At 43.7% G+C, this 26764-nt stretch overlaps 1 protein-coding gene across 1 annotated transcript in view; it reads right to left on the minus strand.

Annotated features, from left to right (window-relative positions):
- Nucleotides 1-1462: 1462 nt before the first annotated feature.
- The window catches only part of ERP29 (endoplasmic reticulum protein 29), a 47583-nt gene continuing 22281 nt past the window's right edge, over nucleotides 1463-26764 (minus strand). Inside the window, exon 3 of the mRNA XM_030219043.1 lies at nucleotides 1463-3141. Coding sequence (XP_030074903.1) covers nucleotides 2642-3141 — 500 coding nt within the window. The 3' untranslated portion in view covers nucleotides 1463-2641. The remainder of the gene's footprint in view (nucleotides 3142-26764) is intronic.

The raw sequence follows: 26764 nt of genomic DNA on the forward strand, positions 1-26764 counted from the left end.
TTCTTTAGGCAAAGTTCCCAACGGGGACCCACTTCACAAAGGCTTCTTCCGGAGACCTTACCAATCCCATGGACAACGGGTGCTGCTCATGGCCTGATCAAACAGTGACTTATTTTTTTAAAAATTCAGACACCTGTAGTTCCTGTAACCCACCATAATAGGTATTTACAAGTATTTAGATATATGGTGTGTTGATCCTTTTTAAGGGGGGGGGGGGGGGTTAAAAACAAATTGGACACATTCTTGGAGGGAAAGCCCATAAACTTAGTAGACCTAGGGACATCCCATACTTAGTCATGGTGGTAAGTAGCAAAATTCCACCTCTGTTTTGGATCATGCCAGGTACTCATAACTAATCCCCACTGTTGGAAAGAGCACTCTGCACTAAAATGACACTTGGTTTGACCCAGTATACCAAGTCTCATCTTTAAATTTAGTTCAGTTTACTTGGGGGGGGGGGGGGGGGGGTGTATGCTGCATCACAATAGTAAACATTAATCTTACTACTGAGAAGTATGATGCTAAAAGAGGGGTAAATCTAAAAGTTCAGTTTGGGGATTAATACAAAAAAAAAGCACTGCAAAGCTCCTTGGTTAGTTCAAATTCATTTTTAATTCATTTTCAAGTAATGAACTTGGAAGAAAACTGGCAACAATATTCTTAGCAAATGAAAACAGAACAACTGCTGGAAGTTGGATACTGCTCATGTAACATACAAGGTTTTGGTTTTAGTTTGACAGAATAACCATTAAACCAGGAAAAGAAAGCTTTTGTAGACTAAATCTGAAATAAAACAATAAAAAAAAACTGCATGGTATATTTCAATTTAAAAAAAACAAAAACACATTACGATTGATGGTCCCACTGAAGCCACTCCAGTCAGGCCCCTGTCTAATGCTGTTTTTTTGGCAAGATTGTGGACATTAATACTGCCAGTAATCAAACTATTCTCAATCCTGAGGTCCTCTTCCAGTGGCATACCAGGGGGGGGGGGGGGGGGGGGGGCAGTCCGCCCTGCCCTGGGTGCACGCCGCTGGGGGGGTGCCGCGCTCCTGTCGGCTCTTCGTTTTCATGCTCCCTTTGCCCCGGAACAGGAAGTAACCTGTTTCCGGGGCAGAGGGAGCATGAAAATGAAGAGCCGGCAGGCACGCGGCACCCCCCCCCCCCCCCCCCCCAGCGGCGTGCACCTGGGGGGGGGGTGTTCTTTCGCCGGGGGGGCGGGGCACATCGGTGATCCGTCCCGGTGTCAGCCCTCCCCCCCCCAGGAATGCCACTGGCCTCTTCCACTTCTTATATAAACCTTTTAATTAGTCAATACTCTACTAACACTATAAAGTCATACATTAGATGATGATAAATGTTGACTCCCAAGATATGCTTGGGGCACGGTGCTCAGGACCTAAAAGCTTGACTGCTTTTAGGATACTGCTCCTTTTCCAGGTCAGTTTGTTGCATTTTTTTGGTTTATATGAACAGGGAAGCCATTTAATTTAAAAAAAAAAAAATGGGTGGAGCCAGTATCTATTTCTCTTTCCAACTTAGAACAGCATAAGGAATGTATGGCAAATATGACAAAGTATTTTGTATATGGTGCTATTTTGATTGATGCTACTCTTTCTACTTTATTTGTACTTCCAATCCTTGGAAAATTCCAATTAAAAATAATTCAAGTACTTCCCTTGGCCTGGAAAATGCATTTCATAGTGTGACAAATACTTCAAAATACAATTATGTAAACCAACTTGACAATTAAACAATCTTTATTTCTACATATATTAATTCTTATTTCCAAATACTACAGTCAGACTACATTTTAAGTGAAATGCTGCTTTGTGTTGACTAGGCTACAGCAGGAATGTAGAACTGGCATCTCAGTTTGATAAGCTTAATCCAGCGGGCAAGGACTTAATTAGAAACGTTAAAAAAAAAATCCTAATCTCTGAACAGCTTATGAAATATGAACTGCTCCCTCCCCAGAGCCTAAATTCAAAGTAGATGTAGATCATTCATTGCAGATTATGATCTGGAGCAGCAACCTAACTAATCGTGAAAGCTGCTATTGCAGCCATCTTCAGTGATGTCTCTTTGGTCACAACCTGCAATGAACACACATCATTCTGCAGAAAACACTTTGCCTTGCACAACCTGTCTTCTGGCTCTATGCATATTTATTTTGCTTTTTTCCTATGCTTTAATTTCAAAAGCACTGAACTGTACTCAAGGCAAAAAAGGTTAGCCAGCTATTTCAGAGTCTAGGGGTGTGTCTTTGAATAATAAAAACTGGGTGGATCATAGCCAAAGGCCCAATTAATATGTAAATCTTGAAAGTCATAAAATTCCTTTTATCAAAATCTGGTTGCACTCTCTTATACCTTTGAAGAATTAATAATATAACTATGTTTTAAGAAGGGTATTTGGAAGCCAGGCACGCCTACCTTCTGTTGGGGAGATGTGGAACTTACAAAATTAAAGAAACAAGCTTACAAATTGAAGGTAGTTGAAGCCCTGCCTTTGTTCAGGTTATTTCCACAGTTTTTCCTAAAGTAGCCAGATCAATGGAAGAATGTAACCTCACGCAGTCTGAATTTCTGATTTAACTTTTTTAAATTGCTGGTAGGATGCTGATTCCTTACTCAAACTGCTAAAGCTCATCTTTCAGCTGGTTCTTCTGGAAGGAACTCAGGACGTTTAGTCTTTGCTGGAGCTCCTGCTTCTTTCCGTCACTCATTTTGTCCTTCTTAATCAGCTTGGTGATCCGCTCCACTTCAGCGGCTGTAAAGCCATCACCCTGCTCTACGATCTTGTTCATGATCTTCAGATACTGCCCAGCCATTTTCTGCTCTCCCTCTTGCATGTTTTGTAGCCAAGCTTGTCCCTTCTTCAGGAGGCTCTGGCGTTCTTCCTCCTGTACCGTGTTCACAAATTCTAGTGCCAGACTGTCAAACTCTTCCAAGCAACCCTCCATACCCAAATATACCCCTTTACTCTTCAGCCAACGCTGAATGGCGCTGGCCTTTATCTCCCCAGTGTAGGGCAAAGGATTCTCCAGGTCTCCATTGACAAATAAGAAAAACCCTGGATAGTTCTCCTTATCGATCTTGTACTTCTCACCCAGTTCCATGTTCAGTTTGTCACCGTAATCTGCAAAAGGAACAGAAAAAACTCCACTAAAACAGAAGAATGAGAGGATACTTAAAATTATTTCACTAATCCTAAGCGTTATGTTTTTTTATCATATGTGGTGACATATGTATGTAAAGGTAAAATTATGTATAATCATACCTGATAATTTTCTTTCCATTAATCATAGCTGATCAATCCATAGACTGGTGGGTTGTGTCCATCTACCAGCAGGTGGAGATAGAGAGCAAACTTTTGCCTCCCTATATGTGGTCATGTGCTGCCGGAAACTCCTCAGTATGTCGATATCAAAGCTCCATCCGCAGGACTCAGCACTTAAGAGAATTACACCCACAAAGGGACACTCTGCCCAGCTCACCACCGCCGAAACGGGGGAGGGGAAGTAACCCAGCTCATCCCCACACAAGTGGGGGAGGGGAATCCGTCCAGCTCATCCCCGCGGAGCGGGGGAGGGACACCACACCCGCCGATGCGGGGGGATCTGGCTTATCCTGCAACCGCAACCGCGGGAGGAGCTGATTGACCCGAACACCGCCGAAGCGGGAGGGGTACAAAGCTGCCCTACAGCCGCACGAAGCGGGAGGGAGTGCCGGCAGAATTTAGGTCTCAATCCAGCCCCGTAAAACGGAGGGGAGAGGAATGCAGCAGCTCACTGTAACACAAACTCGTCTCAACTCTTCAAGAATCCAAGTGAAGGAAGAACTTGAACGCGAAGTCTTTCTGAAGTAACTGAAGACTAAACTTGAACCTGAAATGCAACCAGAATAAAAACAGTACAGATATCTGGGAGGGGCTATGGATTGATCAGCTATGATTAATGGAAAGAAAATTATCAGGTATGATTATACATAATTTTACCTTCCATATCATCAAGCTGATCAATCCATAGACTGGTGGGATGTACCGAAGCAGTACTCACCCAGGGCGGGACATAGAAATCCCTGACCTCAACACTGAAGCTCCAAACCGGGCCTCCGCCCGTGCAGCCACAGTCAAACGGTAATGCTTGGAGAATGTATGAGCCGAAGCCCAAGTTGCCGCCTTGCATATCTCTTTCAAGGAGACGGATCCGGCCTCTGCCATCGAGGCCGCCTGAGCTCTCGTGGAGTGAGCCTTCAGCTGGATAGGCGGCACCTTCCCCGCGGCCACATAAGCCGCTGCAATGGCTTCCTTGACCCATCTTGCCACTGTAGGCTTAGCAGCCTGCAGACCCTTACGAGGACCTGCAAACAGGACAAACAGATGATCCGATTTCCGGAAATCATTGGTCACTTCCAAGTATCTGATGATGATTCGTCTCACATCCAGATATTTAAGAGCAGAGTACTCCTCTGGGTAGTCCTCCCTACGAAAGGAAGGGAGACAGAGCTGCTGATTCACATGGAAGCGAGAAACAATCTTGGGCAGGAAGGAAGGCACTGTGCGAATAGTCACTCCTGCCTCAGTGAACTGCAGAAAAGGCTCTCGACATGAGAGCGCCTGGAGCTCGGAAACTCTTCTGGCTGAAGTGATAGCCACCAAAAAGACTGCTTTCAACGTCAGGTCTTTCAGAGATGCCCTCGACAAGGGTTCAAAGGCGGCTTCTGCAATGCTCTTAGCACCAGGTTGAGATTCCACGCAGGCACCACTGAGTGCAGAGGAGGGCGCAGGTGATTAACTCCCTTGAGAAAGCGCACCACATCTGGCTGTGAAGCCAGGGAAGCACCCTTCAGGCGGCCCCTGAAGCAAGCCAGAGCCGCTACCTGGACTTTAAGGGAACTGAGCGACAGGCCTTTCTCCAGACCTTCTTGCAGGAACGCCAACACTGAAGCAATTGGAGCAGTGAAGGGAGAAAGTGAGCCTGCTTCACACCACGCTGCAAAGATACGCCAAACCCTGGCGTAAGCAGTAGAAGTAGAGCGCTTCCTCGCTCTCAGCATAGTGGCGATGACCTTGTCTGAGAAGCCCTTCTTCCTCAGACGCTGCCGCTCAATAGCCAGGCCGTAAGACCAAAGGGGGAGGGATCCTCCATCACCACAGGACCCTGATGTAACAGGCCCTGCTCCACTGGCAGCCGCAGAGGATCGTCGACTGAGAGCCTGATCAAGTCCGCATACCAGGGACGTCTGGGCCAATCCGGACCCACCAGGATTACCCTGCCGGGATGCTTTGCCACCCGGTCTAGCACCCTGCCCAACATGGGCCAGGGCGGGAACACATAGAGGAGCTCTTGTGTCGGCCACTGTTGGAGAAGAGCATCTACTCCCAGGGATCGAGGGTCCCGTCCTCTGCTGAAGAAGCGCGGCACTTGGCAATTGGCCGATGACGCCATTAGATCTAGGCTCGGCTGGCCCCAGCGCTTCGTGATGTCCAAGAACGCCTGAGCCAATAGCTGCCACTCTCCGGGCTCCAAGGTATGGCGACTGAGAAAGTCCGCCTTGACATTCATTACTCCGGCAATGTGGGCCGCTGAAAGCTGCTCCAGGTTCGCTTCCGCCCACTGGCAAAGATTCATAGCCTCCTTGGCTAGAGGGGCGCTCTTGGTACCTCCCTGGCGGTTGACATAGGCCACAGCCGTGGCATTGTCCGACAGTACCCGTACAGGCTTCAACACCAGTACCGGGATGAACTCCAAAAGCGCCAACCGAATGGCTCTGAGTTCCAGGAGGATGATAGACCACTTTGCCTCTGCAGGAGACCAGAGCCCCTGCGCTGTCCTTCCCAAGCAGTGGGCTCCCCAGCCCGACAAGGAGGCGTCCGTCGTGACGACAATCCACTCTGGGGTCACCAGAGGCATTCCCGCAGACAACTTGTCTGTCTGCATCCACCAGCTCAGCGCCTTGCGCACTGCTGGGTCCAAGGGAAGTCGCACAGCATAATCCTCCGACATCGGAGTCCAGCGCTGCAGCAAAGAGTGTTGAAGTGGTCTCATATGAGCCCTGGCCCAGGGCACTACTTCCATCGTGGCCGTCATAGAGCCCAACAGCTGCACATAGTCCCAAGCCCGAAGAGGAGAGGCTACCAGGAACTGGTCCACCTGAGCCTGAAGTTTGACAATCCGATTGTCTGGCAGGAACACTCTGCCCACTTGGGTGTCGAATCGAACTCCCAGGTACTCCAGGGACTGAGTCGGGCGCAGCTGGCTCTTCTCCCAGTTGATGATCCATCCCAGGGAGCTCAAAAGAGCAACTACCCGGTCCACAGCTTTGCCGCACTCTGCATAAGAGGGGGCTCGGATCAACCAGTCGTCCAGATAAGGATGGACTTGTACCCCTTCCTTCCGTAGGAAGGCCGCGATGACCACCATTACTTTGGAAAAGGTCCGCGGAGCAGTAGCCAACCCGAATGGGAGGGCTCTGAACTGGAAGTGTCGTCCCAGGACTGCAAAACGCAGAAAGCGTTGATGAGGAGGCCAGATGGGAATATGCAGGTACGCTTCCTTGATGTCCAAGGAAGCCAAGAACTCTCCTGCCTTCACTGCCGCTATAACAGAGCGGACAGTCTCCATGCGAAAGTGCCGCACTTTCAAGGCCCGATTGACCCCTTTGAGGTCGAGGATAGGCCGGACAGAACCTCCTTTCTTTGGTACCACAAAGTAAATGGAGTAACGTCCCTTGCCAAGCTGACTTTCTGGCACAGGAACGACCGCGCCCAGGCGGATCAGATTGTCCAAGGTCTGCTGCACTGCCACAGCTTTGACCGGAGACTTGCAGGGGGAGAGTACAAACCCGTCTTTTAAGGGTCGGCAGAACTCTAGCTTGTAGCCGTCTCTGATGACTTCCAGCACCCACGCGTCTGAAGTTATTGTGGTCCACTCGCCCAGAAACGAGGACAGCTGTCCTCCAATCTGCACTGGGGGGTGGACCAAGGCCCCGTCATTGGGTACGAGACCCTGGGGAGGACCGGAGTGAGCACCTCCGGGACGGCGGTCTCTGCGAAAGGAATGCTGCTTGGGGGAGAAATTCCTCTTGAAGGAAGAGGGGGCAGAGGAACCCGACTTGCCCGGGCGATACCGACGGGCTTCCTGCAACCGTCCTCTGGAGGTACCGGGACGAGTACTAGCCCGAGCCCTGACCTCTGGTAATTTCTTGCCCTTTACGTGCCGAGATCGGTCACGATTTTGTCCAGCTCGACCCCAAAGAGCAGCTTGCCTTTAAAAGGCAATCTAGCCAGGCGGGATTTAGAGGCGTGGTCAGCAGACCCATGTTTCAGCCAAAGCCACCGCCGCGCAGAGATTGTCTGAGCCATGCCTTTAGCTGAGGCCCTCAAGACATCATACAGCAAGTCTGCCAAATAGGCTAAGCCCGATTCCAGGGCCGGTCAATCAGTCCTCAAGGAATGATCCGAGGGGGAAGCCCGCTGCACCATAGTCAGGCACGCCCTGGCCACATAGGAGCCGCAAACTGAGGCCTGCAAACTTAAAGCAGCCGCCTCAAAGGACGACCTTAAGGCCGCCTCCAATCTTCTGTCTTGGGCGTCCTTTAGGGCCGTGCCACCTTCCACCGGCAACGCCGTTTTCTTAGTCACCGCAGTGATTAAAGAATCCACGGTAGGCCACAGATAGGCCTCACGTTCACTCACAGCCAAAGGATAGAGGCGGGACATAGCCCTAGCCACTTTAAGGCTCGCTTCCGGGACATCCCATTGAGCCGAAATTAAGGTGTGCATGGCATCATGCACGTGGAAGGTTCTAGGCGGGCGCTTCGTCCCCAGCATAATGGCAGAGCCAACAGGGGCTGAGGGAGAGACGTCCTCCGGAGAGGAAATCTTCAAAGTGTCCATGGCCTGTAACAACAGGTTGGGCAAATCCTCTGGGCTAAAAAGCCGCGCTGCAGAGGGGTCATCCGCTCCATCCGAGCGGGGATCCGTCTCCTCCAAGGAATCCGCAAAGGACCGTTGGGAGACCTCAGACACGCTGCCCTCATCTACATCGGAGGAGACAAAGTCCTCCAAGGCCTGGGAATCAACCCGAGGGCGTTTACCTCTGGGAACCTCAACCTCTTTACCAGACGAGGGAGCAGGGGCAGCGTTTTGCATGAGGAAAGCCTGATGCAGCAGCAAAACAAACTCGGGGGAGAAACCCCCCAGACTGTGCACTTCCGCAGCCTGGGCAACAGCCCTAGACGCACCCTCAACCGGCGCTCGCAAGAGCGGGGGAGAGACATGCTGCGCATCCAAAATGGCGTCCGGCGCGACACTCCGCGAAGGAGCCGCGCGGGAAGAACGGCGCTTAACTTTAGCCGCTTTTGTGCCGTCGCCCAAATTAAGGGCGTTCATGGCATTAATGTCTCCAATCTCAAGGGCGGCCCACGAAGAAGCCGTCCGAGCCGCGTGGCCGGCCAAGATGGCGGAGGCGAGGAGCGGGGGATGGGCGTTTATGGCGGGAAAAACCGCCACGCCGGAGGAAGGACCGGGACATTCATCGGTCACGAAACTGTCACCCAACAAGGGCGAATCAGGCTGTAAGACCCCCGCATCCCCTCTAGAAGCGCTCAAGCGATCCGGGGAGCGACCCTTTGCGCCCTCGCCCTCCGACGCCATATGCCACGAGGAGAAGGATCGGGGAACCCCCTGCCCGCTATAAAAAGGTAAAAATTACCTGCTGTCCGCTCCGAGCTGTAACGAACTGGTGTCCCAGTGAGTAGCTGCAATGAACGTTTAAATAAACGTCGAAATAAACGCCTTTAAGGACGTTTAAATTTTTTTTTTTTTTTTTTTTTAACGGAGCCAGCGGGAGGGGGGAGAAAAGGAGGGACCTGGCACCACCAGGTTTGCACTTGCTCAAAAGAGCCCTCAACCCCAGGCACTCAACAAAACCTAAAAATTAGGCTTGGAGGCCTAGCCAGAGCTGCTGCTGTGTGTGACCACCACCTGCTGAGATAGAGAACATACTGAGGAGTTTCCGGCAGCACATGACCACATATAGGGAGGCAAAAGTTTGCTCTCTATCTCCACCTGCTGGTAGATGGACACAACCCACCAGTCTATGGATTGATCAGCTTGATGATATGGAAACGGCTCTTAAAACAGTCAAAACCTCACCAAACTCCAAATATGTGATACCTTGTAAAATCAACAACAAAAAAAGGTCCTTTATTAACACCAAAGAACCTAATCCAAAAATAAATAGTACAGTCTCAATTATCTGATCTTTTGCTAAAATGAGCATCCAGCATATCTAACAGACCCCTCGATGATATCATTGTATTTATTTCTATTAAAAATCTTTGTTTTTAAAACAATTTTTGAAAATCAGGAACGCCTTTATGCATTGTTTTCCGTATTATCTGACGTTTTACTTAGGCAACAGGTCGGTCCTGTTTGTCGGATAATTGAGACCATACTGCATATAAGAGAGGCATCTTAAGAGCTCATTAACAGTGCATCATAAATCATACTTAGGAATAAACTACATGAAAGTCTAAAGGGGTAATATTTGACCTACAGCAGTAAGTGGCTTGTAAGCCACACACGGCCGTGAGCTGAACTAACCCTGCCTATTCAAAGGCTGGGCAAGCACGGCTCCCAGCCAGTGTTGTGTAGTAACTAAGTAAATGTAACTAGTTACTATATTTAAGTAAACATTTTGTCATTTTCACTTGTAAAGAAGTACAAGAAAATGTCACTTTACTTTTACCAAAGTAATAATTTTACCAATTTTTACTGTTTTTACCTAGTTAACGTCTGATGCTTGCAATTAAAAGTAAAAGTGGCAGAGAGACCTACATAATGATTCCTCAGTAAACTAAATGAAACACCAAAACCTGGAACAGGATTTTGCTACTCCAAACCTCATCATCACACAATCAGTGGATCATCTCATCTTAAATTTTGGTGTTCAGGGAATATAGCCTATCCTGCTTATAATCGAAAGAGAAAAACGCCTATATTCCGACCTAAATCTGGACATGGACGTCTTTCTCACGCGGGTGCCCAAATCGGTATAATCGAAAGCCGATTTTGGGTGTTTCCAACTGCACTCCGTTGCGGGAATGAATAAAGTTGATGGGGGCGTGTCGGAGGCGTGGTGAAGGCGGGACTGAGGCGTGGTTACCGGCTGAGCAGAGATGTGTGTGCTCGGCCGATAATGGAAAAAAGAAAGGCATTTTCAGAGAGAATTTAGGTCACTTTTGTTGGACCCGTTTTTTTCATGAACAGGTCCCAAAAAAGTGCCCTAAATGACCAGATGACCACTGAAGGGAACCGGGGATGACCTCCCCTGACTCCCCCAGTGGTCACTAACCCCCTCCCACCAAAAAAAACCGAACGTTAAACACTTTTTTTCCAACTTGGAAGCCAGCCTCAAATGTCATCCCCAGCTCCATGACAGCAGTATGCAGGTCCCTGAAGTAATTTTAGTTTAGTTAGTGCTGTGCGGGACCCATGCAGAGAGGAAAAATCGGAAGAAAAAAAAAAAAAAAAACAAGCAAGTGCAGTCAGGGACGTCTAAATTACCAGGATAGTAAAAGGGGGAATTGAACCAGCAACCTTCTGATTACAAGCTCAGTGCTCCAGCCAGTGAGCCACATTATTCAGGTGCTTAGCTGTCCTTCCCTTTCCATTAAGTCCCTCCAAGTTTCTGTCAGCCAATCACCGCTGTTTAGCTGACACAGATGTCAGCTAAATGAGCTGTGATTGGCTGACAGAAACTTGGAGAGACTTAATGGAAAGGGAAGGATTTCTAATCAGTGGTGCACTGGCTAGACCACTGAGCTTACATAGTAACATAGTAGATGACGGCAGAAAAAGCCCTGCATGGTCCATCCAGTCTGCCCAAGACAAACTCATATGTGTATACTTTACCTTGAATTTGTACCTGTCCTTTTCAGGGCACAGACCATATAAGTCTGCCCAGCAGTATTTCCCGCCTCCCAACCACCAGTCCCGCCTCCCATCAGTCTGGTACAGACCGTATAAGTCTGCCCTCCCCTATCCTCGCCTCCCAACCACCACCCCCTCTCCATCAGCGGCTCTGGTACAGACCGTATAAGTCTGCCCTCCCCTATCCTCGCCTCCCAACCACCACCCCCTCTTCCCCCCAACTGCTCCGCCACCCAATTTCAGCTAAGCTTCTGAGGATCCATTCCTTCTGCACAGGATTCCTCTATGCATATCCCACGCATGTTTGAACTCCGTTACCGTTTTCATCTCCACCACCTCCCGTGGGAGGGCATTCCAAGCGTCCACCACCCTCTCCGTGAAAAAATACTTGTAATCAGAAGGTTGCTGGTTCGATTCCCCCTTTTACTATCTTTTAATTTGGACGTCCCTGACTGCACTTGCTTGCTTGTTTTTTTTTTTCTTCCGATTTTTCCTCTCTGCATGGGTCCCGCGCAGCACCAACTAAAGTAAAGTAAAATTGCTCTGGAGCTAGGTATGATATTTGAGGCTGGCATAGAGGCATCTCAGGGGGACCAGTGCACTACGAATGCTGGCCCCTCCCATGACCAAATGCCTTGGATTTGGTCGTTTTTGAGCTGGGACGCTTCGGTTTCGATTATCGCTAAAAAAAAATGCCCAGCTCAAAAAAACACCCTAATCCAATGTATTTTCGAAAAAAAAGATGGACGTCCATTTTTTTTGAAAATACAGTTCAGTCCGCCCCTTCACAGACCCGTTCTCAGAGATGGACGTTCTTACACATAGGCGTTCGCGTTTGATTATGCCCCTCTATGAGAACAGTAGAGTTGACTGTTCTTGATGAACTGGTTACTAGGCTCCAGTCAAACAGACCAGTGAAGAGTTCAGTCACTTTGAAGCGGAGCTGAAGCTGGTTGCAATTCTTGGTGAACAGATATATCTCTCTACCACAACAGACTGCTGGACATCTCATGGAAAGTTTTACATTGGAGTGAATATCCACTGGATTAATATAGTCCGTTTGGCCATAAGACTGAAGAGTTTCCATACATTTGACATCATTGCATCAGTTCTTGAATATATTCAGCGTTTGCCATCAGAAGAAAAAGTGTTAGAACAACAATTGACAATGTAAAAGCCTTCTCTGTAATTGGACAGCATGACAATCAATAACAAATTGAAGACGCAAGTGCTGAATTAGACAGCACTACTACTAATGCAGATGTTAATAACAATCATGATGATAAAGCATTCTTTGCTATAAGGAAGTAAAGTGTTTCAGACAGAAATTCCCTTGATCAATACCTGCAGACCATGTATGTCAAAAGACATCAGTAATATCGTGGCCTGGCCTGATTTGAAGGAGCTTTTTAATTAGACTGAAGAATCCACTTCCTGATAGTGCAATCGTCAAACACCTTTTTAGCTGTGCTAGATTAATGACTCAAAAGCGCGTTCAATTGAGTGGCAGTCATTTTCAGCATTTAGTTTTACTAAAAGCAAAGTGGCTTGAATTGTAGAGCAATAAAATTGTTGGGCTAAAAATGTTAACAACAGTAGCATTCACTGTAGTTAAGGTATTTTTACTATATTATTAAATTTTTTACTTTCACAAGTAAATTTTTTAACGTGTTCTTCAAAATATACATTTATTTTTACTTTTAAGTATTTTGACCTAGTACTTTCAACAACACTGTTCTTGGCATTGAATATCCGGATATGGGGACTGATCCTGAAGTTAATTGGGCACTAGCTGCTATTCAGACCAGTGCTCGGTTAACTCTGCGCATAAAGTTAGGACACAAAGCTAAGTGCTATTTCCATTGCTTTGATTTTGAGCAGTGTGTATTTTTGCTCGCATTGGCGCTTTCAGCATTACTATTTAGAAAATAGTTCAAGTTGTATATTTGAGGCATTTTAGTTGCATGTTAGAAAGAAAAAAATAATTTGGAGAAAAACAAAAACCCCCATGATAGAAACTATCAACGGTCATATCATTTGGCAAGTTGTATACCTAGGACCGAAGGTCCGATAGGTTCTGAGGGGTTTCTCCTATAGACAATACTATCACTGTGGCATTGCCTATTTTGACTGGTGTTTTGTTTAGATTTACCCATTGATTACACCAGTTTCTTCCTGCATTTACAGTTTGAGTATTTTCCATTGCTCACTAGGGAACACATGGGTGTATGTGATTTATAAACACTGTTTAGTGAACACAAGGAGTAAGGGAGGTCTTGGTCCATGGTGCTTCACTAGGTTGGTTAAAATCTGCTTGTCAGTCAGTCAGTCAGTTAACATCTTGCATAGTGTTATAATAAAGGCTCCTAAGAATCAGACTCTCTCGCCTCTTTTTATATGTATGTTCAGATTCGGTTCCTTGGTGTTAATAATGGACTTGTCCTTTTCTTATATACAGTGCCAGGTTGTTATCTATGAGGCTTGAAGTTCACTTCTTAATATTTTAAATGTGTGATAGAATGAGGGAAGGGGGAAATAAAGTCAGTAATCTGTGGGTAAATATTGTAATCTGGCTTTACTGGTGCATTGTAAAAGGGACTAAACAGTGTTGCTGTTTTGAAACATTAAATAAAATTCAGATTGGGAGATGGAAGTTAAGGGAAGAGGAAGTTAAAGGAAGAAAATGACTTTGAAATATGTCTGACTAAGCTGGATTTTATTAGGTCATTTTGTAAATGCATTTGTGATATATGTAAAGTGTTCTAAAACACTAAGAGTGGAGGAGTGGCCTAGTGGTTAGGGTGGTGGACTCTGGTCCTGGGGAACTGAGGAACTGAGTTCAATTCTCACTTCAGGCACAAGCAGCTCCTTGTGACTCTGGGCAAGTTGCTTAACCCTCCATTGCCCCATGTAAGACGCATTGAGCCTGCCATGAGTGGGAAAGCGCGGGGTACAAATGTAACAAAAATAAAATAGATACTATTGGAGATTCTACATGGAATGTTGCTACTATTGGAGATTCTACATGGAATGTTGCTATTCCACTAGCAACATTCCATGTAGAAGGCTGCGCAGGCTTCTGTTTCTGTGAGTCTGATGTCCTGCATGTACGTGCAGGACGTCAGACTCACAGAAGCAGAAGCCTGCGCGGCCACATTGGTAATCCATGTAGAATCTCAAATAGTAGCAACAGTGGAGGAGTGGCCTGGTGGTGGACTTTGGTCCTGAGGAACTGAGTTCGATTCCCACTTCAGGCACAGGCAGCTCCTTGTGACTCTGGGCAAGTCACTTAACCCTCCATTGCCCCATGTAAGCCGCATTGAGTCTGCCATGAGTGGGAAAGCGCGGGGTACAAATGTAACAAAAATAAAATAGATACTATTGGAGATTCTACATGGAATGTTGCTACTATTGGAGATTCTACATGGAATGTTGCTATTCCACTAGCAACATTCCATGTAGAAGGCTGCGCAGGCTTCTGTTTCTGTGAGTCTGATGTCCTGCATGTACGTGCAGGACGTCAGACTCACAGAAGCAGAAGCCTGCGCGGCCACATTGGTAATCCATGTAGAATCTCAAATAGTAGCAACAGTGGAGGAGTGGCCTGGTGGTGGACTTTGGTCCTGAGGAACTGAGTTCGATTCCCACTTCAGGCACAGGCAGCTCCTTGTGACTCTGGGCAAGTCACTTAACCCTCCATTGCCCCATGTAAGCCGCATTGAGCCTGCCATGAGTGGGAAAGCGCGGGGTACAAATGTAACAAAAATAAATAAATAAAATAAACTACACAACAGTGCCAGGTGTAAAAATGCATATGCTAGCATTAATGCCTGTACTTTTAACATAAGCATTCAAGACTCCCTGTGCCCATACACCAAGCACCCTCACTGTCCATCTTCAAATCTCTACTCAAAACCCACCTCTTCAATGTCGCTTTCAGAACCTAACATTGTACCTAGTAACCTAGACTGTTCCAACTACTGATTGTCTGCTCTCCTTGTCCGTCTTGTCCTCTAGATTGTAAGCTCCTTTGAGCAGGGACGGTCATTGTTTGTTTATTGTACAGCGCTGCGTAACCCTAGTAGCGCTCTATAAATGTCAAATAGTAGTATAGTAGTAGTAAGGGTGAAGTCTGGGCAACTTTGGGCAGAGTTTGCAAGTTCTGCCATTTCATTTATATTATTTATAAACTGCCCTTATCCAGAGCAGGATACAAAATAAAAAGAAAACATCCCAATAGTAATAACAGAGCCAAAGAAATAATACAAACTGGCTCAGCAGGGATTGTAATCTACACAGGACCATTTGCCCCTCAGCAGTGTGTTCACACCTTCATCCAAGGCACAATTTTTGCCACTTACCCCTTGTATTTTACATAGTGACTAAATAAGTGGCTACTTGGCCTCTTGACCTAGGTGCTCTGCAATAACATTACCATACCCTTCCTCCTCATTCTATGTTAGCACCATTTGCGCTCTAAAATGAGAGAATAATAGCACTTATGTGGTTAATGGCATGCGTGCGATCAGCTCTCTTCTATAGCCAACACATACAACTCACCTAGCGCTTATACGCAATGGCGTATTCACAGGGGAGGGACATGGGCAGGACCTCAATTTACACATGTAACTTTACACACTGTAGTGCTACATTTAGGTGCCTGCGTTTACAACTGCTACTGATCGGGTGGAAGTGGGCGTGGCTAAATATAGATTGTAGATACCAACTTAAGCTAGTATTTCCATAATGAAATCTTGGCACATGCTGTTATAGAAATTATGCTCAGTACTCTACCCCTTGGTGCCTACTTTGGGGTGCCCAATTATTGAATTACCCCTAAATGAACTACATTCTATAAATGGTGCCTAAACATTGTGCCAAAAAAAAACCCAACCAACCCACGCTTAGCATTATTCTATAAACCTCACCTAAAGTTAGGTGCGGTTTATAGTATACGTGTACCGCCTGTCCCCACGACTAAAATGTAGGCAACTAAAACCTGGTGTAATAAGATCCCAGGCTCTCCTCTGTCAGTAGATTTATTATGTGGACTTGGAAGGTGCCTTACTTGTTATACGAGTTCCTGTTATTGTTAAGTGGGGGGGGGGGGGGGGGGTCTGATGTAGTTGGATGGGTGCCTCTTCTCATTTGCTATGTTTGTTCATGTAAACTCAAATATACTTGAACTAAAACCTGGTTTAAATACCAGATCGGGTGTATTCTATAACAGTGTGTGTACTTTTTAGAAATGCCTATGACCCTGCCCATGCCCCTCCCAAAGCCACACCCCTTTTACGATCCACACATTAGAATTTATGCGCGTCACTTTAAAGAATATGCTTAGAAAGTTGCACACATGAATTTTATTGTTGATAATTGCTTGTCAATGGCCAATTATTGGCATTGATTAGCTTGTTAAGCAATTAAGTTGCATGCGCAACTTTAGTCACCGTTTATAGAATCCGGGGGATATGGGCAATACAAATATAGGGGCCCTTTTACCCAGCTTAAAATGGTGTACCACGGATGTGCTCAGGTGTCCTGCAGTAATACTAATCCATATGGTAAAAAAATATTTCAATATTTTTTTTTCAGGAGTGTGTGTATGGGGAGGGGTTTTCTTGCACTAATCAGGTAGGAGCGCTTTTACAAAGGCATGTAAGGGCCTATGCACATGCAGCGCGCATCAAATCGGCATTACTGCCTGGCTAGCATGTGCGCCGGGCGGTAATTCCAAGTTTGGCGCGCAATGAAAACCCGCAGTAGAAAATAATTTTCTACTGCAGGGGTGTCTCCAGCGGTAATCGGCAGTTGGCATGCGCTAAACAGTTACCGCGCAGGTAACGCATGAGCCCTTACTGCTAAGTTAACGGGTAGCATTAAAGGCTAAGGCCATATGTGCACTTGTTTTAATTTTGCCGCACGTCCAATTTCTGGCCCAAAAAACCCCACCTTTTTTCCAGACATGGTGGAGAAATGATCCAGTGCGCGTCCAAAACGTGCACCCACAGTACCGGCCAAATTTTGGCACAATTTTGAAAATGGGCCCCTTAGTGCAGCTACAAAATCATGTGCTAACTGGTTAACGCAGAATTACTATGTGAACCCTTACTGTCAACAAAATGAGTGGTAGCAAGTGCTCACATGGTAATTTTTTTTTTTTTAATGGCAACATTAGCGCATGGTCATTAATACAAAAGATGGAAAAGCTGCCAGTTTATGGCTGCAGCAAAATGGCCTTACCACCCAGGACAAACCCATCTAACAGCACACACGCTAAGGGTACATTTTGCTACTCCGTAGTAAAACGCACCATAATTATTATTTTTTTCCCTATGATTATGGGATTGTTTCACAAATCCATTTTTTAGAACAAAGAGCAGGGTAAAGGGACAAAGAAAAAGCACTCAATTCTCATCCCCTGCTACCAAACGTTACATTAATATCTCAAAGATTAAGGATTCATGTTCATGTCAATAGCTACTATTTTAGTTTGAATGAGAGAACAGAGGTATAGCTAATAGTCAAAAATCTATTTTTGCTTTTACACTTCCTCCCAATCCACCTTGGAATGCCCGAGTGTTCACTTTGGGGCTCATTTTCAAACCACAACTTACAAAATTGTAATTCTAAGTGCTTTGAAAATACACCTCTATGCAACATAAAATTCAATTTTTAGATGCGCTTTCCTACTATAAGAGTTATTCTACATGATTCTGTGGGATATAAACATTTGGATAAAGAAGTAGCTCACCATGTTAACCTACTAAATGTTCTTCAAGCAATTTTACTGATTCTGGGAAAGCTGTAGTGAGAGCAGTGGCTTTGTTGTTTTACCCACTGCACCAGCCCACAAAGACCACTATTTCATGCTGGCTCGGCTTACTTTGGCTCTTTTGAATATTAAGACCTGTTCCATATGCATTTGTAAATGTACAACTATAATCTTGATGGGCGTGATCTCACGTTCCAATATTTTAAAAGTTGTTGACTGGCTCAGTGGGCAAGTGCTGTGCACTGAACTAGGGAAGAGACGTCGGACAATCAAACCTGGCAGAATTCCAGAGGTACGATTGTAGTCAAAAGCATTTATTGAAAACTCATACAATGGACTTGACACGATCCATGTTTCAGCAAAAAATGTGCCTGCTGCAAGTTTCAGAGTATCTACATGTACATGGCCTAGTGGTTAGGGTGGTGGACTTTGGTCCTGGGGAACTAAGGAACTGTGTTTGATTCCCTGCACAGGCGGCTCCTTGTGACTCTGGGCAAGTCACTTAACCCTCCATTGCCTGCCGCATTGAGCCTGCCATGAGTGGGAAAGTGCAGAGTATAAATAAATAAATAAATAAACACGATATAAACGCCCATACAAAACATATTAAAAATTATATATACATGTATGCAATGTAGTCAGAGAAGTGAAGTAGGGACAGTTAATCCACCTAAGTGGATGAACAGAAAAATCCCACAAATCAAAAAGACAAAAAAAAAAAAAAAAGGGGGGGGGGGGGGGGGGGGGGGGGGGGGGGGACAGGGAAGTGGACCAATGACTCCAGAGACTGGGACAGGAGGGTAAAATGAGAAAACCTTTATTACAGACTCAACACAGATCCGTGTTTCAGCCACAGGCCTGCCTCAGGAGTCTGGGACCATATAAAATAATCTGTATGATAAGTACATAAATAATACAGATTATATATATAAATATATAAAACATATGTGATAAATGGGAAACTTTTAAAGCATAAGTGAGCTGGAAAACAGGAGGAAAATATTAAAAAAATGAAATATAATCACGATAACATAAAATCATATTGTATTACACTTGAGACATACTATTAAATAACATGTTTAAAAATGACCAGTGGCCTAGTGGTTAGAGCACCGGTCTTGCAATCCAGAGGTGGCCGGTTCAAATCCCACTGCTGCTCCTTGTGATCTTGGGTGTCACTTAACCCTCCATTGCCTCAGGTACAAACTTAGATTGTGAGCCCTCCTGGGACAGAGAAATATCCAGAGTACCTGAATGTAACTCACCTTGAGCTACTACTGAAAAGGTGTGAGCAAAATCCAAATAAATAGCAAGATTCTAGAATCCTAAAGAGTAACAAGATTCCGTGCAGAATCTCTGAGTAGCAACATTCCATGTAGAATCCCAAAGAATAAGCGTGGAGGAGTGGCCTAGTGGTTAGAGCACCGGTCTTGGTGGCCGGTTCAAATCCCACTGCTGCTCCTTGTGATCTTGGGCAAGTCACTTAACCCTCCATTGCCTCAGGTACAAACTTAGATTGTGAGCCCTCCTGGGACAGAGAAATATCCAGTGTACCTGAATGTAACTCACCTTGAGCTACTACTAAAAAAGGTGTGAGCAAAATCTAAATAAATATCTATCATTAAAAACAATGAACACATATTACAATTTGGATAAAGTGACAAATAATGGTGTAAGCTGAATACACGGTATAAAATGCCTATGCTTAAGAATACCTTATTAAAAAAAAACTTGTAAATGCAAGGACAATATGTATAGTTACATTTAATTTGTAAGGCACATTTAGGTTGTAAAACTTGCGAAGATTTACTAATGCATTACTTCAACAGGGAAGTGAGCAGCCGTGATGTGTGTATTTGAGATAAGATCAATTGTACAAACGTAACTGAAAGACAAACAAGATTAAAAAAAAAACTGACCTTTGTGTGGTGTAATCAAAAGGAATTCGTCTGAGAGATTGGGTGGTCTGTAAAAGAAAATATATGTCTATGCATATATACATACAGCGAATGTTTGACAGCGATTGGCACTGTAAAAAGTATATGAGAACAAAAGAGAATAATATGGAGTAACAAAGCCGATATGAATGAACGAATTTTGGCAGGGGAAATGCTCTGCACGAACTGGTATACAGGAAAAGGTGAACCCTTAAGATGTATCAACTAGAAGTGTAGTGACTGGGATACAACTATGGTAAAGAGAGACGGGGAGAAAAGAAGAAAAAAAGACATTTACATTGATTGACTACATAGGTCACAGCAAACAGTAGTGTTATAGCTGAGATAAATGGAGATGGTGAGACAGACCGATGTTTGCATCAGTTGACTACCTAGGTCACAAGAAATGAAATAAAACAACTGAGAAGGGGAAAGTAAGTAACGTATATATCGACTGATTGCACGAGTCACCAAACAAACTGTGAAAACGTTGTTGGCGGTATAGAGAAGATAGGGAAGGGTAAATCCGCTAATGTTGATACGACGGGAATACCATGGAAGAATATGCTATGATAATATAATATGGATATCACGGAGAGATGAGAACAGAAAAAGTAAGACACCAATTACCATCCTGCAACCATAATGCAAATGGCAATGTTTTACCTTGAAAAAGACCTGAAAATGTGCAATCTCAAAGGTACGTAATTCAGCTCAATCGCCAGATCTCATACGGAAAAGCGCAAACAAAATTATACAGCTCTTGCTGCAGAGTATAAGCATAAAACAGAGGCAAGGAAAAGAGACGCCAATATAAAAGAAAAAAGGCGCCAAAAAGGGTCGGAAGTGAGATCTTTTGAATTTTAATGAGATGATGCAACAGCAGATGTCACTTTTCGTATGTATATTCTTGTGTGGGATAACGGAGGAAAACTGCCACATAGATGGAAACACAATGAATGAATGAGTTTAATGAGTGTAAACAATCTGTGTAGAAAAAAGTGTAATGCAAACGACTAGAACATGTACATCTGAGTGGAAACAGGAGAAAAGGATGTAAACAACGAAATTAAATAAATATGAGAAATGCTCATTGCAGGCAGACAGTAATACAAAAATGAATAAATATGGTGAATACGAAAATAAAACAAGTAATGACATAAAATAGTATACATGCTGAGAGAACAGTGGAACGGTAAACACAAATGCTGATTGAGAAATTTAAAGAATATAATCAAATGACAGAAAAAGCATAGGGAGCATATCGTGTATGACTCAAATAGCGTGATTACCTGATATATTGAATGGAATGTGCTGATAAAAATTTATATATATATATATTATATATATGGAACAATGTAACCATCAGGGCAGGTTAAATAAAGAGGTAGCAGTGGATACTGTTGATGAGGAATGTCATTAAAAAAACATCATAAAATAACCGGGGAGACCTAATAGAATGTGTATTAAAAAACAGATCATGTGCAACTATAATAAAATGGTTAACTATATATATATATATATATATATATATATATATATATATATATAAATAAAGAACCACAAGCTGTTGATCGATACATATCAAATAACGAAAAATTCTGTATATCCATGGGAGTATGTAAGCATTATTTGTGTAGAAGTCTGATGTAGAATTTATACATGAACCACATCATACGAAAAAACTGTAATCTACATCACTATTAAGTCCTGAGGGTGCTAATGTTTGCAACTCAAATATCAGTCTTTGTTCCTCCCTTAATAAAGGATTGTCCATATTTCCCCTTCTCGTGTTGGGTTGAAACACCTTGAAGACCAAATAGGAGAGATCAGAGATGGTATAATTGCCTGTTTTCCAATGACTGACAATAGGTGCACTTTCTTCTGTTGATGCAACTTCTGTGTTCTATAATTCTTGTCCTGATTGCTCTGGTGGTCTTACCAACATATAGACATGGACATTGACAAACGTAAACGACACTAGAGGTGTTGCAATCTGAGATATGGTGGCGATGATGTTTCCTTGATGCCACCGGATGTGTAAAAACAGTTGTATCGAGAGAGTGACTGCAAACACTGCATCTGCCACAGCGATGATGGCCGAGATGAAGAGGCTGGGTTCTGGTTAGCATAAACGGTACTAGATGTTCCTTTAGGTTCTTCTCTCTCGAATACACAATCACTAGTTTCTTGCTTCTAAAACACTCAAGTCCATCTAAGATGTGCCAATTTCATCTGATTGCCTTTAGTATATATTTAGCCACAGAAGAATATCTAAGTGTACAGACTATATCTGGCACCATCTTTTGTTTCGCTTGTTGGAGTAGAGTAGATCTGTCTTCTGTGACGGCCTGCATGTATCCTTCCTGAATGTATCGGGCTGGATATCCTCTGCTCTGGAAGCTATGACCTAAGTTCTCGGCTTGAATGCTGAAATCCTCAAAGTTGCAGCAAATCCTACGTAACCGGAGGAACAGACTCAATGGTAGATTTTTCTTAAGGGAAGGATTGTGGTAACTGGCGTGGTGCAAGACGGCATTTCTACCTGTGGGCTTATGGTAAATGGTTGTCTTGAAGAAATATTGATCTTTAGAAATAGTAAGGTCTAGAAAGTGAATGGCATCTGTACTGCATTCCATTTTAAATATAGGATTCATGGAGTTGAGCCAACTGTGGAAGGTCCGAAGAGTATCCTCATCGCCTTGCCACAAAATGAAAATATTGTCTATACATCTCTTGTATATTCTAATGCGTTCTCTAAATGTGCTGGACTCCAAATGCTCCTGTTCGAAATTCCCAAACTTAGAGATTGGCAATGTCAGTGCCATGGCTGACCCCATGGCTGTGCCCTTAATCTGGTAAAATGTGTTCTGAAAGGAAAAATAATTCTTAGTGAGGACCAAGGTTGCAAAGGGAGTACGAGATGGTTTGGAATTCTTCTATGTGTAGTCCTTTGGTGAAAAGTCCTCTCTATGATGTCCAAAGCTTCAAACTGAGGGATGTTAGTGTAGAGGGACTCTAGTCTAGTGTGACCATAATGGCATTGAGTAGCGGACCGTCATAGTCTTGCAGACTATTGGTCATGTCAGTGATGTCACGTACAAATGATGGAATGAATGGTCTGAAGAAAAAGTCCACAAAAAATAGAGAGGGGTTCAAGCACAAATCCATTGCCAGAGACAATCGGCCTGCCGGGTGGGTTCACCAAGGTCTTATGTATTTTTGGTAACACATAAATTGTAGGTATTACCAGATGTTTGACTTGTAGAATTCCCGATCTGTGAATTGTAATCAGTGTGGTTCATCACCACCACTCCGCCTCCCTTATCTGCCGATTTAATCACCACATCCTGGTTCTGCTTAAGATGTCTTTTGGCCTTCTTTTCGATCCTAGTGGTGTTAAAATATTGTGGGTGTTTCTTTTTCTCAAATTTTGAAATATCTTACTCTACGCACGAACTGAATGCTTAAATTAGTGGATTTATGGGGCCAGAGGGGACCCAGGATGAAGGTTTTTTAACTGAAGTGTCAAGGTAGGGACTGGAACTGTTGGAGAAAGCATGTAGGATCTGCAATTTCCAGTTAAATTTGAACAAGTCAACTCTTGTCTGAAATGCATTATACTTAACCGTAGGTACAAAAGAAAGCCCTTTCTGAAGGACCTTCATTTCTGGTTCTGTAAGATCCGTGTTGGACAAATTAAAGATTAGAATGGTCATCTCCATTGGTTGTCGTAATGGAACCTCTCCTTGCTGTAATGCTGTATGTGTGGTCCTCTGTACACCCCTCTGCCCCTACCCCTCTGTGGAAACCTCTCTCTGGGGGGGAGGAGGATATCTCCCTCTGGAGGGCGGGTAAGAGTATGGATTCTTGTTCTTGACATCTTTCCTCCAAAGTTCTTCTAAAAAAAAACAGAGGTACTGCCATGTGGAGGATCTACTGGAGATGGAAATGTTTCCTCAGGTAGAGAATGAGGTTCTCTGCTCCTTTTCCTTTCTGGTCATGGTTGCTTAGGCGCAAAGGTGATGTATACAAATCACCAGATTCACTCCTGACCCTCTTCCGTTTCTGCTCAATAGGGGTATTGTATTTCTGTGGTGTTGGTTCCACGGAAGAAAATTCCTCTCTGTGATAAGTGTTCAGTATTCATACCCTGGTTTGGGAAAATCTTGTCCTTATTACTGGAAGGGTACATTCTAGCCTTAGAGAATGGGTATACAATACCTCTCCTATACTCAATCTCATCACACTGAAATTTACAGTTTTTGGTTTCCTTAATTTCTTTCCTGGATTTAACCATCTTGGAACCTACATCTTTAGATACATGGTCAAAGTTAGTATCCAAGGTCCTTGCAGTTAACAGCTTAGAATCCAATGTTTCCTGCAATGATTTGCTCTTACGTTTGGAGGTTTCCGCTACTAAAATCATTAAATATAAGCTACATTTATTAAGAATAAAAACACCATTTGTCTAAAAATTCTTGATCATCTAAAAACAATGTGGGCGCCTTAGACAGTCTAAGGCCCCTAGGAATTCTTTTCACTCTACAATAGTTCAACACAGTATTAAAATGTAAATCATTTCTTCTAATGTTCTTCCTTAAATTAATAATTTCTAACCATAAGTCCATTGTAGATTGCACCGGCTGTGTAGTATCTTTATCCTCTTGATCCTGATGTTGTAGCAAATGGTTAAAAAACTCCTCGCTGTAGCTAAGGACATTGTCCCAGCCCTGGAAAGTCATGGTCCGGTTCTCAAAATGGGGTAGGGACAGGTAATCCACCTAGGTGGATGAACAGTGAAATCCCACAAATCAAGAAGACAAAAAAAAAAGGGGGGGGGGGGGGGGGGAGTGGGAAGTGGACCAATGACTCCAGAGATACATATATATGTATTGTACATGCAGATTTAAAACTTGTTAGTCATTGTTCTATTATGTTTTCTTTTGAAATACACCATCGCTGGTCTTTTTGAATATACATTTTTTTGGAGTATATCTGCTCCTTTAGACTCCCTCTGTCTATTAGTGATACTATATACTGTCTTAATCAGGCTACTCTGATTGCAGTAGTACATATACATTTTTTTCTATCAAGCCGCGCCCTCAGATTTACCTTTCAAGCCTCATTTCCACCGTTACGCTGCTTTGTTTTCATGCTGCTTTGCAATTCAAGCCTTGTTCCCGCATTCATTCTGTTCCATTTCCAAGCCTCGTTTTCATGCTGCTATGACTTCAGTCCAACAAAGGGTCCTTAAAGTCATAACTTATTTTTCCTTTCTTTCTCCTGCACTGTTTGAGCGTATTTGATAGGTTGAGATGACTGCTCGCACAACTGTGTGTGTTGTCTGCTTGAAACATATCTCACTTTTTTTGTGAGAGTATGTATAAGGTTAACACAGTTCAGTCCCTCCGTTTTTACTTTTCTTTTTTCTTTTTCTTCACGCTGTTTCAGGTTCCATCCCAATACTCTTATTTTTTTCCACTTACAACAACACTTGTATCTATGCTGTAAAGTCTTGGGTTTATATCACTTAAAAAAAATTTTTTTTAGCTTTATTGCTATTTATTTTGATTGTTTTCTGTGGTTGTACTTCACTTCTCCAACTACACTGCATACATGTATATATAATTTTTAATATGTTCTGTATGGTATTTACATGTGCTTCTCTGTGTATATTTTGTACATGTAGATATTCTGACTCCTGAAGCAGGCACACTTTTGCCAAAACACGGACCATGTCGATTCTATTGTATCTGAGTTTTAAATAAATACTTTTGACTACAATCTACCTATGGAATTCTGCATGGTTTGGTTGTCCCATGTCTCTTCCCTACTCCTTTGGGCTTTTTGATTCTTTGGAGGGAATCCTTCCTTGATTTGTCAAGTGCTGTGCACTGCCATACAGAAGGTCCCCCATTTAGCCTTCTACTCTTCGAGTCAGGGAAGGCGGTGGAGCTATGATCATTGCCTAAGGGTAATACCTGGTGGCCAAATTCAGGGCCCGTGATTGCAAGGTTCCTAAGGGAGCCCTGGTGCACAGCATCCAGGCCAGATGGTCATTGCAATGACTATTATTTGCATTTCCAGAAGTTACTTAGGGGGTCTTTTACAAAAGGCGTGCTAGCGTTTTTATTGTGCGATAAAAATTCACGTGTGCTAAACACTAAGATGCCATAGGAATATAATGGGCATCTTAGCGTTTAGCGTACACCGATTTTTAGTGTGCACTAAAAATGGTAGCGTGCAACTGTAAAAGGGGCCCTCAAGGTCACTTAACTCTCCATTGCCCCTGGTACAAAATAAGTACCCGAATATATGTAAACCGCTTTGAATGTAGTTGCAAAAACCTCAGAAAGGCGGTAAATCAAGTCCCATTTCCCTTTTTCCCTCATCAAATCTAATCTGGTACTTATCAACCGCCAATTCCTACAAAGGTCCAAACCAGTGTACAAAATCAAAAATACATTTAAAAAAAATCATATAATAACTAAACATATAATATTCATTAAACTAAGTAAGCAAATAGTCATTAAACAGTTGAAGATTTTTATGAAATAAAACATAAGAATTTTCAAATCTTAAATCAATTTGTAAAGTTTCATGGGGTGGGGGGGAGGAAGGTTAGCTGGATTTAGGGCCCCGTTTACTATGCAACGTTATAGACACATTAACGTTTTTAATACATATTAACCATATACATACCTACAATATTCCTATAGGCGCCTACATGGGCCCTTAGTTTGGTTCTTGGACTCAAGAGAAATAGAGTATCAGAAAAGTAAGGTACCCCCCATTTTGTTTGGAACCAGACAGTGTACTGTCAATATCACTTTCTCTTTTCTACTAATGGTTGTAAATTTAAAGCTTCCAATGTCTTGGTCTTGGAATTGGAAAAAGGGAAGGGAGAAAATTTTCTTTTATGTTTGTTCTGTATTATTTCAACCATTAATAAAAAGATTTTATTTAAAAAAAATTGGTGAAGACTTTCAATAAAAAGCAGCTTGAAAAGAATATGATCTTTCTTAGTTTCTTTTAGAGAGTAAATGATGAAAGAGAGGTTAAAGAAGAATATTATTGTTCTTAAATCTAAATGGTAACTGAGAGGAAG

This window comes from Microcaecilia unicolor, chromosome 11 (genome assembly GCF_901765095.1).
Source record: "Microcaecilia unicolor chromosome 11, aMicUni1.1, whole genome shotgun sequence".
Lineage (NCBI taxonomy): Eukaryota > Metazoa > Chordata > Amphibia > Gymnophiona > Siphonopidae > Microcaecilia > Microcaecilia unicolor.